The sequence below is a fragment of the Dasypus novemcinctus genome, chromosome 3, assembly GCF_030445035.2.
Source record: "Dasypus novemcinctus isolate mDasNov1 chromosome 3, mDasNov1.1.hap2, whole genome shotgun sequence".
In the NCBI taxonomy this organism is placed as follows: domain Eukaryota; kingdom Metazoa; phylum Chordata; class Mammalia; order Cingulata; family Dasypodidae; genus Dasypus; species Dasypus novemcinctus.
The window spans coordinates 142,126,114-142,142,350 of NC_080675.1; the positions used below are offsets into that span (position 1 = coordinate 142,126,114).

At 36.1% G+C, this 16,237-nt stretch overlaps 1 protein-coding gene across 1 annotated transcript; it reads left to right on the plus strand.

Moving 5' to 3' along the window:
- Positions 1 to 2,263: 2,263 nt before the first annotated feature.
- On the plus strand, positions 2,264 to 7,274 carry C3H15orf61 (chromosome 3 C15orf61 homolog). The gene is made up of 2 exons (XM_004471306.3): positions 2,264 to 2,673; positions 7,049 to 7,274. The coding sequence occupies exons 1-2, from the start codon at positions 2,328 to 2,330 to the stop codon at positions 7,174 to 7,176; spliced, it is 474 nt and encodes a 157-aa protein (XP_004471363.2). The 5' UTR covers positions 2,264 to 2,327; the 3' UTR covers positions 7,177 to 7,274.
- Positions 7,275 to 16,237: the final 8,963 nt, after the last annotated feature.

The following is a 16,237-nucleotide window of genomic DNA, read 5'->3' on the forward strand; positions in this document are numbered from 1 at the left end:
TCCATTTCTCATAGGATTATTGAAATTAAGCTACATCTCACATGTTCATTGGACATCTGGGTGCTCTCCTTTGTGAAGGGTCTGTTCAATTTTGGTCTACTTTTCTATTGAGCTGTGCTTCTCTTATTGACTTGTAGGGGTATATTCTAGATACCAAGAGCTTTGGCAGATGACACGTTTTGCAAATACTTCTCCTGTTCTGTGGGTTACCTTTTCACTTCTTAATACTGTCTTTTTATGACCAGAAGTTCTAAATTTTAATATAGTTCCATTTATCAATTTTGTAGGACTCATATTTAATACATTCTGAGGATCAAAAATGTCCTAGGTGACTTTAAAACAAAAACAAGGAGGCTAAGTCCCTTTCTTCTAGGAACTCCACGATATATTCACACACATGCTAAATGTTGTACACAGTATCACTCTATAGTTACTTTAAGGAATTCTTCCTAAAGGATATGCCATTTCTCTGTTTTGTTGAAAACTGAGTAGTCATGTATTTAATGCATTTAATTCTTAATTACTAGACAAGATTTTGGATTTAAAAAATTTTTTAAAAATATTTATTTATTTAATCCCCCCCCTATTTAATGCATTTACTTCTTAATTACTAGACAAGATTTTGGATTTAAAAAAAAATTTTTTTTTTAATATTTATTTAATCCCCCCCCCCACTCCGGTTGTCTGTTCTCTGTGTCCATTTGCTGGGTCTTGTTTCTTTGTCTGCTTCTGTTGTCGCCAGCGGCACGGGAAGTGTGGGTGGCACCATTCCTGGGCAGGCTGCACTTTTCTTTCGCCCTGGGCAGCTCTTCTTATGGGGTGCACGGGGTGCACTCCTTGCGTGTAGGGGAGCGTGGGGGACACCCCTGCGTGAGGGGGCACTCCTTGCGTGCATCAGCAGTGTGCATGGGCCAGCTCCACAAGGGTCAAGGAAGCCCAGGGTTTGAACTGGGGACCTCCCATGTGGGAGACAGAGGCCCTAACCACTGGGCCAAGTCCGTTTCCCTTAAAAAAATTTGACTTAAGGCTTTTGAATGCCAACTGCAGAAATATCACTAAGCCCTTTGTTCAATGGTCATCAAGCACTGGAAATGAAAAGAAAACCAAGTCTCTGACCTCAGGTGGGTTTTTTGAGAAATTATGTAATTTCAAGTATGAAAGTAGTACCAAACAATGTTTAAGTCAGAAGAGGTTGAAACAACCTCATTGTTATGGTTTTGTATTTACCTACAAAGTTGGTGCTAAATATTTGAACTTGTAATAAACTTTAGTGACAAAACACAAGTTATACTTTATTTGATATGTTGGTGTCTGTGACAGATTTGTTTCAAAAAGGACTTTTATACTACATTTTTATTTTGAAAAGTGCAGTACTAAATCACCTTCCTTGTCTATCAGCCTTCCTCTAGCATGCCTTCTGCAAATCTAACCACACATCTCCACCTAAAACCTTTTAAAAATGTCTAATAGGGAATCCTATAAAACAAGGTTCAAATTCTTTGCATGGCTACAGATCCCCCAAGATTTGGCACATGGTGGTGGGTGCTCAATAAATGTCTGGTGAATGAATAAAAAATTAAAGAATGTTACACACTGTCTTATATCCCTTTTGAGGTTTCAACCACAGAAATAGTAATTTTTACAAGATACTTACACATAATAATCTCATTTTCATACAGAGTTTTCAACATACATGATCTTAGTTTATGTATCGTTTCTCCAAAAAAGATAAGTTTAGGATAAATAAGAGGAAATGCTTCTTTAGAAAGTAGGTGTAAATAAGTTATCCCAAAAGGTTGCCAAGTTTGAGAAAAGATTTTCCTAAGGTAATAAATTGATAATGGGTGACTCTTCTGATCTAGCATTTACCAGGCTCTTAGGAGGGATTTATATATATATATATATATATATTTTTTTTTTTAATTAACTTTTTTATTTGGGAATATCTGGGGCACATTTTAGACAGCCAACATGATAGTGAGGATCTAAACACAAAAGCACTCTCGACTTCACGAGCCACTGCGAATCCGGAGAGCTGCCTTTTAACTCACTTTAACGGTCGAACTTTTCTTAGGAATCCCTCGCTCGGGTCACTGCTCCACTGCCGCCGCGGGACCTCTGTGCGCACGCGCCGCCGCGCCCCGGGGGCTCTCGCGCGCTCGCGCGGGGCCCGTCGGGCGTTCCCGTCGCTCGCTTCGGGGGGCGGGCCTGCGCGCGCGAGCCCGCGGCCCCGCCCCCAGCGGCGCGCGCCCCCCCCCCCGTCGGCCGCGGGCACGGGCCTGCCGGCCTGGCGCGGCGGAGGGGCGGGGGACGCCTGCGAGGCCGGCATGGAGGCCCTGCGGAGGGCCCACGAGACCGTGCTCCGGCTGCTGCTGGGCGGCCCCTGGGCCTCGGGATCCGCCTCGGGCCTGAAGCCCGGCGCCTCGGAGGTGCTGACGCGGCATCTGCTGCAGCGACGCCTGCCGCACTGGACCTCCTTCTGCGTGCCCTACAGCGCCGTCCGCAACGACCAGTTCGGCCTTTCGCATTTCAACTGGCCCGTGCAGGGCACCAACTACCACGTCCTGCGCACCGGCTGCTTTCCCTTCATCAAGTACCACTGCTCCAAGGCCCCCTGGCAGGACCTGGCCCCGCAGAACCGCTTCTTCACGGCGCTCAAGGTCGTCAACCTCGGTGAGTGGCCCGGGCCAGTGCCCCGCGCGGGGGCGAGGGCCGCGCCGACCCCGTGAAGCACGGCCACCGTGAGGCTCGCCGCGCGTGGATGACGCCCCGCCGATTACAAAGCACCCTGACAAACTTCAGCTCCCAGAGGTCGAAACGCAGGCCGAGGGCAGGCCACGTCGGCGCGGGGTGGCCGCGTCCCGGGCCGGAGTAGGCGCGTCCTGTGCGCCCTTGGTTCGCCACACTTTGCACAGGGCTGTTCGGTGTCCCAGCCACTGCCCTCCCGGCCCCCATCCTCCCTGCAGGCTTCTTAGGACCCGGCTTTGGCTTTGGTCTTTTTTATTCTCCACCCACCAGGCGCTTACCAAGATCAGGTTGTAGGCTCCTGGGCTGGTTTTCCCCCGAACTGGTTTATCTACAGGCCTGTACTGAGGGACCACCTTGCGCCACCTCTGGGGAAGGGGCATTCCAGTCTCCTTTCTGCCACCGGTAACCTACGTTGGGGAGCAAGGAGGAGGTTGTAAGGAAACATCCCCCCTGGAAAGGGGCCCTTAAGTTAAGAAACATTAAGGAGCATGGCAGGATTCCTTCCCATGAATATCACTTTGTGGGTGCATTTATAGTTACAAAATGAAACTATTTTTAAAATATTTTTGTTTTCTTTGTAAGAAATTGCAACAAATTCGTTTTTACTGAAAGCACTAAAGATTTTCACCAGACGTTAGGTTCTTCAGATACTAGGCCTAAAAGATACTGGCTTTCCCTCTTTAATATTAGTATGATTTCATGGTACTTGTATGTTCTGTTTCTGAGGATATTTAATCTTGCTGGATATTTTATTTTGGTTTAAATGACAGAAGAGCCATCAACATTGACATGGGTGTGTTTTTTATTAGGTTAGTGAAAAACAGTCACCTCAAGATGCTTTGAACCTATTAATAGCTGATATCACATTAATCAAGATTTCACTAATTTAAAATCTTGACATGGGAGCCAGAGCATGTTACCCAACCAGTTTTTTAAAAATCATAATTAAAGCTAACCCCCTATGTAACTGTACTAGTATTTTGTTATTAATCTTATAGCTCATTAAATTTAAATATGGTGTGTGTATTTTTGTTTATAACAACACATGTCAGTCATGAGATTTTTGAGCCGTTCCTCCATCGGGAATGTCCTGGGCTCAGTCCCATATGGAGAAGATTATTTAGCAATGTGTAAGCCTTTAAAAATATGTCTGTTATTTGACTGATGGACTACATAGAGCATGCTCACCAATTTTGAGGTTGATAGGAAATTTAGGGGTCAGGTGACTTAGAAAATTCAATTGAAAATCATTTGGCCGGGCTGGAGTGATGACTAGCTTCAAGGACAACACGATTATTTTAGCATTTTCAGAAGCAGAAGAAATCATTCTTCCCAAATGTAAGAATAGATAAGGAAAAGTGTAACAGAGGGTATAGGTAAACCCTGAGCCAAATGTGTTTTTTAAAATTTGTCATTTAAAACCTAACAATTTAAGAACATCTTAATGATTTGAGGGGTGGGAATGGGGTTCTCTTTCAAATATAGATAGTAGGAAATCTAAAAAAAAAAAAGTAGGATACTCGTAAAGAGCAGTTGTAGTTTTGTTTGTTTATTTTTGAGTGTGGAAGAGATTGAAAAACGATTTTAATACTCTTCATGGTAACTAATCCTATACTATTGGAAATTCTAAAAATCCTACTTAAATGGGAATAAGAATTTTGAGTTAAACAAAAAGGAGAACTTTCTTTCCATACGTGCTTTAATTCAAATTGGCTTATATTTAAAGGGAATTTTTTTAAAGAATGTTATATATACCAATTTAATATAACAGTACTGTTTATTTTCATCTGAAGGTAGAGAATGTGAATGAAATGATAGAATCTTTTTCTATTCTGTGATGCACAATTGCCCCTCTGGATCATCAAGGACATATTCTATTAATAAGAATATTTAGGATTTTATTCCCCTTCTTCCCTTCCAATTAGTAATTATCAGAGTAATTCATTTTTCCATTTTGTAAATAATAAAGATTTCTGTTTTACCCATTTGTTCCCTTTCTCCCGCCTTCCCTTCAGTAGGAGCTGACATTTTACTGATGGTTTATCAGACTGGGTGTCCTGCTGGGAAGTAGATTGAGATTTAAGAAAAGCAACTTACCATTGGAATGAATGGGTAATGGGAGACTTGCTAAGAAGTTCTAATTTTTTTAAGTGCTTAATTTGACAGTAGTTTACCTACTGTTCAGCTGGCTCAAAATGAATTATTATGTAGAGAACTGACTTTTAAATTCATTTTGATGTTATGATATATTTCATTCAATCTGGAAAAAATTTAATTTTTCATGGGATCTTTTTGGACTTTAGTGCATACAAACTACAGATAAAGATTTTTAATGTATTAACTATATAGGTGGCAAATCTTCCCATTTAGTGTATTAGCCTGATTGCATTAATTAAATAGATGGCAGGGAAAAATTTCTGACTCCTATATCACAACTCCATCCACTGTCAAAGACCATTACTGAAAATGGTTCCTAGTTGTTAATAAGAGAAAATATAATTATTAAGCTAGTAATCTTTGATTAGTCTTCCATTTAAGCCAGAAAAAAATGTGTGATTTTTCAAAAGTATGAATTTTTAAAAGTATCAATGTTTTCACTGAAACCTGGGATGAATACTGCAAACAAGATTCTCAATGTTACCAGCCATTCCTTAAATTTATGTCCTTAGATTGGTATTATTTTACATATTTTACTCTCAATATGTTTAGAAAATTAATAATTGCTTATGGAACCTGTTTTTTTCTTCCTCCATTGCTTTTCAGCATTTGAAATTGTGATACTATATTTTAAATGTATTTTTTATTGCAACTAACTGTTCCCTCTACTCTTCCCTCACCTCTTCTATATCTTGTTCTTTTCTTGACTGTCCCTCTCCAACCTTCTGCCACTTGCCTTTTTTCCTTTTCCATTTAAATGGTTTATAAATAGCTTTACAAGTCAAGTTTTTGTGGGGACTTTGTGATATTCCCTTGAGGCATTTAGAGATTCTTTCGGGTATTACCAGGGCAAAGAAGGCTGTATGCTGTAAAAGGTTTCATGGATAATTCACATTTCAGAGAACGTGTGATAGTGACAAACTGTGACTCAGTATATTCCTAAAAATAGAGAGGTGCCAACCTGAATGAGCACTTTCCCCCTCTTCTCTTTGCCAGCTAGTGATACTTCTGATTAATTTCTGGCATCACAGTGGCTGGAATGAAGAAGCTTCAGGGAATAAGCACAAAGTAGTCCAACACACACAAAAAGAGCATTAATACAGCAAATATATACTTACAGAAAAATAAGGGAAAAAAGTAGTAATATGATTTGTCCTGAGCATGTGTTGATTTCCCTATTAACTAGAAAGAGATTTTCCCAAAGTATAGCTATGCTTTTAAATGATCACTTTCTGCTCAGCTCTCATAAGAAAGCAATACAATTAATACTTGTGCAGTGCATACAATATTTGTTATTGATCCATGTGCTGGGCATATGTCTTTAACATGTTAATAGTCAATGATTTTAAACAAGTGCCTGAAGAAAGATAAGGATTGTATAAAATTTCTTTTGTGTCCAATGCAGTATCAAATGCATATAAGTATTTTTAATCCCTAATTCTGGGTAGTTTGTATTTAGTTTCATGTATCACAATTGGCAACTAATTTCAAATGTAACAGCAAAATCGTATCAAATGGAAATGTTCCAAAGAAGAAACACATTGTTGGAGTCTATATTCTTACTTCAAATAGGTTAAAACAAGATTGTTGTTGAATTTGTTATAAAAATACTGCAAAGTGTTTCTTTTTCATGCCTATTGTTACTCTAAAATCGCTTCCAGTTAAGTTTATCTTAGGTTTTAAAAGGCAACTATTTGATCCAGTTTAAGTCATACAGAAATTACTTTAGCTATCACTGTTACTAATTTGAAGAAAGATAACATTGACCTAGTAAATTAAGCTCCAGGCTGATAATCAGGAGAATGTACAACTAAATTAATAAATATTCTTCTGTTTGCATATTTGTGAAAAGAATATAGAATTACTTTACAATTATTTGAAGGTAATAAATTAGTGCTTGTAAAGTGCTTTGAACTAAAATATATACCAGTCTTACCTACTTTTAAAAATCTGTGACAGAGGTCACCATGTTCCACAAACATAGATGAAATTGAGCTCTTAGGTAATTAGTCAGCGTTGAGTAGTATTTTTATAATTTTTTGACATTGCAGAAATGTATTGTGTGATTGTACCATGACCAATATATGGATGCATGATTATTAACTATTAATATTTATAAATAACATATTCATTTGCTTTCTAGGTATTCCAACATTATTATATGGACTTGGCTCCTGGTTATTTGCCAGAGTCACTGAGACTGTACATACAAGTTATGGACCAATAACAATTTATTTTCTAAATAAAGAAGATGAAGATGCCATGTATTGAAATTGTGCATTGGAGAACATAAATACCAGAAGATTTTCTCTTGTGTATATGTGCAATATTTATTTTTGATCTTTAAAATAAAACTTTTGCAAACACCATTTTCTTTTTACGCTGTCTGGTTCTTTAAGATAAATCATTACCCTCAAGAGGTGAAGCTTTTCATACATTGTTATATATTGCATACTCTGTTTAGCCAGTAGGAACTACAAATGTGAAGTTTCACACCAGTTATTTCCTAAAGCTACAGATAAAACTACAGATAAAAAAATAATTATAATGTATATAGATTCTATGGTTAGGTACTAACAATTTAAATCAACCATTTGATGAGAAAATACAGATGCCCAAACAAAGGAGGAAAGGGGAAAAATCTTTCATGTAACACTGGTAAAAGTAGAGGATACTAGGTTATATGGTAAAGATAATGTTTATGTAATTGGCAAATCTAAAATTGAGAAAAAATCTGATTACAATCTGAAACATAGACCATTTAGCCACCAGGATTTTTAATGGAAATGTTTTAAAGCCCTTATGCTACTTACCTGGATGAGGGATCAGGGCGTAATACTGAAATTTATTGTTCCTTAAAGAATCTAATCCCATACTACATTTTTTAAAAATGCAATAACATCTCTGTGGTTAATACAAATGCAGCAAGGTGAATGAAATTGACTTAAGTTAAACTAGCATGCTGGTAAGCTGTAAGAACAATTAAGATCTAGAAAAACCTAAAAAGATAAATTTGGTAACTGTTTATATAAGCAATTAGCTAAAATGGTACATATCCATAGATTTATAGAGAATTAGAAGTAAGCTGAAAGTTTAAAGACCTGGTGGCAGTTTTGTATTAGAATTTTATTAAGTTAATTGCATTTTTGAAAGCAAAGTCATTTAAAAATTTTTATCCTTAGGGGTAGTTACAAAATACCCAGACAAATGGCAAATTTCAGAAATTTGAAGTAATTTAGAGAGAACTAAGTAGAAGTACTTAATTTCTAAACCAATGTGTGTTTAAGATTTATGATCTCTTCCATAAGTACAAATATACATTATATATCATCTTATGTTAATGTTTTGCTGGTATTCTGCAGTGTTTACACATTTTTGTAGCCAAATTTATTATAAAATTGAATCTAAACAATATTTGGCTGCTTACTCCTGGCAAGTCAGGGAAGAAAGTGAGTGGAAGTGTTTGAGGTGAAAGCACCAGAACAATGAAGCAATACAAACTGACTTCCTTGAAGGTAGTCATTTAAAATGAGCTACATAAAGTGAACTGTTCTTCAAATATACATAGTGTTCACTTGTCTAAAAGCAACTCTAAATAACACTTTAATCAAAGAAGTGCTTATGCCAATATATTTAGTCCAGAAGAATATACTTGACACTAGTTAAATGAATCGCTTACACAAAGGAGATAGTGTAACATTAAGCTTCATTAATAATACAACTGACTATTAGCATTTTGCAAGGAAGGCTAGAACTGATTTCCTCTATAACGGGCAAAGTTAAATAACTATAGCTCATAAGTTTTAAGTCAAATACTGCTCATTCGTTGCTGTTGGTCTTGTCAATACTTGCTATAAAGATTTGGTCTCAGCACAAGGCTGATAAAATGGTTTTTAATTACCAGACTATAAATACAGCTTTTCAGTAGAGTTGCACCTCTTTTTCTCACTGGCCTGTTTGATTTCTGATAATCTGTCCTGCTGACTCTGCTTACCTGTTTTTCAATAGCTACAGTCAGTGTGACTTCTTGTCCATATGGTGATAGGTAAGTCTCCTTGGAGAACATCTTTGACAAACTACCTTATTGATCTCTGTAATTCTCTGCTGCTTGCAGCATTAAATAGAGCCTTGATTTCTGCTGGTGTGCTCACTGTGTAACAATTAAGCAAATGTAATATTTTCTTGTATTACATGAAAGTCAATAGACCTCTTGCTCTTATGGAGTTGATCATGGTGAAGGATGAACTTAACAGTGGCTAAGGGCATGGTTCAAATATTAAAATATCACTCACTGCACTTACTAAGTCTTATGGTGAACCTTTAGTGTGAAAAATACTCCCCGTTGAACAGTAGTGGTTTCTTTAAAGTTGGATTTTACATCGACAAATTGTGGCCTAAAAGGGATAAAGTATAAATGTTGCAAGTTGGGAGACTGATTCTATTTTTAGCATTAGTGCTGTCTTACTTTTTTACCTCAGGCTAATAACTTTACTTCTTTCTATCTTAATGGGCTTTTTTTCCATCTGTAATCTAAGAAGAACACAAGAAGGCTTTCTAAAAATGTAACATGAATATGCTTGTAAGTAAACATCAGTTTTACATCAAAGTAATCCTCAATCTTCTCTATTACATATATTTAAAAGACTTTATTTAGGGAAGTGGATGTGGCTCAAGTGACTGAGCTCCCGCCTACTACACAGGAAGCCCCAGTTCGGTTCCCAAGCACGCAAGGAACAGACACCAAGCACAATCAACAAGGGGGTGGGGAGAAATAAATAAATCTTAAAAAAAAAGGGGGGGTCTTCATTAATAAAAAGGTTTTTGAAAATAAGGTCAGGGTAAGAGGGAGAGACACCTGAAGACATTTTGTATGAATGTGTCTGTGCACATGCCTGCTATTCTTAAATTGGCAAGGAGGGTTCTGAATGGATCCTGCCCTTCTGGTTTTTTCAGTTGTGAAACAACCATAGACATCTTTAATGCCTATTCTTATTCAATGGGATTTTGTCTTTAAAATAAGGCAAAACTATTTTTTTAATGAAGATGTGTTTTTAGTATAATCTTGAATATCTTTCATAGTTCTTTTATCCAAATCAATTATCAAGTACTGGAAGAAATTTCTAGTCAAAACACTTAGTTCTGGGAAGTAGATGTGGCTCAACTGATAGAGTACCTGCCTACCACATAGGAGGTCCAGGGTTTGATACCCAGGCCTCCTGGCCTGTGTGGTGAGCTGGCCCATGTGCACTGCTGCTGCACACAAGGAGTGCCATGCCACGCAGGGGTGTCCCCTGCATGGGGGTGCTGAACACACAAGGAGTGCACCCTGCAAGGAGAGCCGCCCTGGGCGAAAAAAGTGCAGCCTGCTCAGGGGTGGCACTGCACACACAGAGAGCTGATGCCTCAAGATGATGCAACAACAGCAACAAAAGAGACACAGATTCCTGGTGCCGCCTGACAAGAATGCAAGCGGACACAGAAGAACATACACAGCGAACGGACACAGCAGACAATGGGGGTGGGGGAGGGAGGGAGAGAAATAAATTAAAATCTTTAAAAAGAAACTCAGTTCCTTGGGTAAGTTATGAACCATCATTAAGATACAATGATAGAGTTGGGGGCATGAAAGAGGTTGCTAAAAAAATCCCTTGTTTCTCACTGCTGCTGTCTTAATGCACCAAACTGTGGAAACAGTTATAACTTCTATTATCACACATGTTTGGTCACTAACTTAATATTTAGCTAGTAGTTGACTTCAGTAAATATGGAAACATTAAATTATTAAAAGCCATATGCATTTCTTTTAAAATGTGTATTTTATTTTATGTCATTATTATTTATTGTCACTTGACACTATAAGCATAGAACATCTGTAATTCTTCGTGAAATATCTCTTAACTCAATTAAAGAATGAATGATGTTTAATGAGTGTGATGACATAAAAGGCCAGGATCTTCGTTTCACTTCACTTAAAAGCTAATGCAGATAACAGAAACCTTATCCTAAAGCTAGTGGATCAGGTATCTACTTTTTTTCAACACTTGCCATTCAGACAGTAATGACGTTTGGGGCATCTTAACCTAAACAAGTATTTAGCATTACATCTCACCTGGGTCAACAGTCTAGGGTATCAGAGTTAAACTGTGTTACTGTAAATTAATGGAAAATGTAACTGCACTTTGCTGAAAGATCAATGTCCAATAAAGGCTGCACAATCAAATCTTGTTGCAATGATTGAGATCTTTAATTGCCTTTCAAAGATAAGGTGGTAATCAACATAGCTTTAAGTGATCTTTTTTACTAGTTCAATTACATGCTAATGACTAGTGCCAAGTCAGAATCTTTAACTACTTATACTTATTAAATCTTATGTTCGTAATGAAAAATTACTTAAGCTACACAATCGATAGAACACAAATCTTAATTACTATATTTCACGTATATACCATTATATGTACTTTCCCAACAATAAGAGGTACTATTATCAGTCACCACATTCCACTGTGTATTTTTCTAGTATAAACTAGAGATCAGATGTTGAGAATATTTTTTCCTTTAATGAAAATGTGGCGAAAATAGTTCCCACTAACACAGATTGGCCATCAAGCTACTTCTCAGAAATCCGTGCAGCTAATTAAGAGTACTTATACAATTGGGATAAAATAAATCTAAGTTATTTTTATTAAGTATATTTCTAAAAGTTCAGTTAGCTTTCTATTAAAGAGACTGTGGTTTCACATAGAGCCTATAAAATCCCCCATTTTGGGAAAGGATAAAAGTAAAGGCAAACAACAAAAGAAAAAAACCCAGATAATTTGAACTTCATTAAAATTGGACTTCAACATACATTGTCAAAAGACATTATCAAAGAAAGTAGAAAGAAAACTCACAGAATGGGAGAAAATAGTTGCAAACCATATGTATGCAGAACATATAAAGAACTCTTACAACTCACAATAAAAAGACAACAATTGAAAAATGGATTTGAACAGACATTTTTCCAAAGAAGATATACTAATGGCTATTAAGCACATGAGAAGGTGTTCAACATCATTAACAATTATGGACATCAAAACCACAATGAGATACCACCTTACATCCACAAGGATTGCTACAATAAGAAAGAGATAATAACAAGTGTAGGAGAAAATGGAGCCCTCATACGCTGCTAGTGTGACTATAAAATGGACAGGTTTATCACAGAATCCAGCAATTTTACCATATGACCTAGCAATTCTACTCCCAGAGAACTGGAAACATTCCTTTATACAAAAACTTATACATGAATGTTCATAGAAGCATTATTCACTCACAAAAAAGTGTAAATAACTCAATATTCATTTATTAATTGATGAATGAATAAATAAAATGTGGTATAGTCATACAATGGAATATTATTCAGCAAAAAAAAAGGAATAAGTACTGATACGTGCTACAGCATGGATGAACCTTTAAAACATTACACTAAATCAAAGAAGACAGTCACAAAAGACCACATATTATATGGTTCCATTAATTTGAAATGTCCAGAATAGGCAACTCCATAGACAAAGATTACTGGTTGTCTAGTGCTGGGGAGGTTAGGGAGAAATGGGATGTTTAAATGGGTGAATTGTATGGCATGTGAATTTTATCTCAATAAACCTGTTAAAAATTAATAAAGATCCGGTCAAACTATGATAAAATATAATTGTAAGATGACTATAGAAAATAACTGAATTTAGAAAAATGTGAGAGATTAAACAAAACATGTTAATTTAACATCATTTTATATGTTGTAGTGATGGAACTTTCAAAATTTTAGTTAAGAAAACTAGTTGTAATTAAGTAGAAGAAATCTCATTTGGGATCACTTTAAAGAGCATTAAGAAAAGTATATACTTAGTGTGAAATTATTTAAGATAAGACCAAAGAGGGAAGCGGATGTAGCTCAAGTGATGGAGGACCATGTGGAAGGACCCGGGTTCAATCCCTGGTGCCTCCCAGTGAAAAAGAAGAAGAGAAAGAGTGCACACATGGCCAACCAGAGCCTGCACAAGTGTCTGCATGGTGAGCACAAGTGCCCGTGTGGTGAGCCAGTGCCCAGCTAGTGAGTCACACAGTAAGATGATGATGCATCAAAAGAGAGACAAGGGAAGAGTCAAGGTGAAGCACAGAAGAAACCAGGAACTGAGGTGACACAATTGACAGGGAAACTCACTCCACATCAGAGGTTCCCAGGATCAAATCCCAGTAAATCCTAGAGGAGAGAAAATGAGAAGAGATGTCAACACAGACAGCAAAAACAGCAGGGTAGGAGGCAGGGAGGGGGAAAAATAAATCTTTAAAAAAACTAACAACAACAACAAAAAACAGACCAAAGAAAAGGATATAAAATGTTAGCAGATGAAAATATTCTCTTTTAGATCCTAGTTACTGGATAAAGAATATTAGCTACTACTCATGTGAGGTTTTATATAGTATTGCTTATGGCTATTTTAGTTGCACTTATATCATTTTAAATACAGTTTATGAACATTGTACTACTCCATTATATTATTATTTATCTTCAGAGATATTTATAGTATCAATTTAAAAGCTGTAAAACTTCATGAAAAGTAGCTTAAACCCAAGGATTTTGAAAAATAAAAGCATTCAGTTTTAAAAAGGAAACCATGGTAGCTGTACTTCTTAAAGAAGATTTGAAGTTTTTGTTGTTGTTGATAGAGTTATGAACCTTATAAACTCAGTATTTTTAGTTAACCTAAATACATAAATCTATTTGAATTCATCTTATGAAAAGAAATATGTCATTAGATATATGATCATTATATGCTTTAGTGATTCATGGACCTTGTTACATACATGCTTTGTAATGTATGAATTATTTAGTAAGAAAAATCACAATAATTTTGTTGTTACTCAAAAATTTATGGGTTGGCAGAAACAATTATGCAGCCCCTGAAGCTGGTATGTTAAGGTAACATCATTAACACTATGTAGTATGATTTTTTTTAAGTAATTATTTGACATACCCTTTACTACTACTGCTAGAATTTATCAGTGATTTTATAATAATCTGTAAGCAGAACATTGAATTTACTAAGCACAAAGTGATTAATTTTTCTCTATTTTTATGTATGTGAATGATTCAAAATCAAAACTGAAAAGTTGTCTACCCCGAACCTAAAGGAAGAAAATAAAAATATATAAAAGTTAATACTCTAGTAAATACATATAAATTTAAAACTCCACTTAATGAAAGTGGATATTTAGCTCAAGAAATATAGATGCTTAAAAACTGGATGAAAATAATTCATAGGAGCAGGAGATTATATTGTAACCTTTCTTTACACATGGAATCAAGGCCCTTAGAGTGAAATAAGCACTGATATTTTAGTTTCTTATGCTTTCAAAGGTCCAAATTTATAAAATGAAGGAACCAAGAATTTGAAAATTTGAATAAAAATCTAGTGCCACTTGATTTTAGATCACATTTTAAAAATCAACATTCATTCATTCAAGAAATGTTTTCTCACAGATCATGTTGAAGGCAAATTTTAGTAACTTTACCTTCCAACAAAATCTAGGAGTTCTGAATCTACATATAAGGTCTATTCAAGCCATACTGAAAAAGACAGTTTTTGTACACAACTGGATAAGAATCAAGTGTTATTAATTTTTATATTTCCAATAATTATCATCTAATGAAGGTTCTATGTTGAATGAATATGTGGGGATTTAAAAATTAGAAAAAAATTGCCTTTTAAAAAATAGCTTTACTATGCAGCAAGATGATGCAACAAAATGAGACAGATTCTGGGTGCCGCTGACAAGAATACAAGCAGACACAGAAGAACACACAGTGAATGGACAGAGAGAGCAGACAACTGGGGGGGGGTGGGGTGGGGAAGGGGAGAAAAATAAATTTAAAAATCTTAAAAAAAGCTTTAAAAAAGGATACTTTAATTGAAAATCACATGGATATTTTAAAAGTACAGCAACAAATTTCAGAATATTACCTCGTAATGAATTAACTTACTGAGCAATTACACTGTTCAATGTATTCTGAAAAATAGAAGATTGGAATCTTATAGGATTATGCTTTTGAGGTAGTTCAAAAGGTGCATCTAATTTCCCATGCAGGAATATTGCTATTTTAAAGTAAACCTTAGAAAGATATTTAGAAGTAAATGAAGTGAAACACTAAACAGAAAGTACTAGGATCAGTTAAGACTTATTCTTTTTAAATAGTACTAGAAATAATGCATGAGGAGGCAAGAATAATTTGAGTTGTAAAAAAGGTGAATAGTTTACTTCATGAAACAGCAAGTTCTCTGTTATTGGAGATGTTCAGAGTTTTGCATGACAATTCTTTAGGTATTTGTGGAGAGAATTCTTCAGTTGGGCAGGGGATTATTTGATGATTTCATAAATTCTCTTTAACTCTGAAATTTTGTCATCATTCTTGCATGCCTGTGCTTGATTCCCATTATGTTATTTAGTTTGGTTATTTGCTGCTTTTCTACTATGTGTGTCATACAAAGAACCTTGTTTTGAGGACAAAAGATTTGGCTTAAGTTCTTGCTTGACTATTACTGGTTGAATAACTTTGAGAAAAATTAGAGCTTTCCAAGCCTGTCTTCACCTATACAATAAGGAGTTTGCCTAACACATAGATGGCATTTATTTGTGTCAAGTTCTAGTCTAAGCACTTAACATATATTAACACACTTAATCTTCTCATAACAATCCTATGAGATCAGCACTATTCATATGCCCATTTTTTAGCTGTGGGAATCCAAGAGGTCCTGTGAAAAGTCAAGCAAAATGTGTTACTCTAATCCTGGCAATCTGAGTAAAGAGCCCATGCTCTGGCCACTGCTGTACACTTGTTCTGAGGATGCACAGGATAATGATGTCAGATAAAGGATGCAGAAGTGTTCTGAAAGCTGTAAAGTACTTAGAAAATGTGAGTTGTGTTTTATTATTGTTACTACTACTACATATAAAGAATATAATACAGATATACTTAAATAATGAGAAGATGGGAATAAAGTTTAAATGATTTATAGAAACACAAGCCTATTCTACCTAATGGAAACTGTATTGTATGTATATAAATGAAATCTAATGGCACTTAGTGATTAGTGAATTAGTTCACTTTAGAGCATTTAAAATTGATAGTGCTTGGCACACAGTAGATCCTCCATGAATATCTGTTGAATAGCTCTTTCTGCCTCTGCCTGAGTGCTGGAACTGTTCCTATCGTTCTTTTCCGTTTCTGCCAGAACAGAAGAGGAGCAAACTTTCCTATCATACTTTCGGGGGATCTGTTTTCATTTTTATTCAT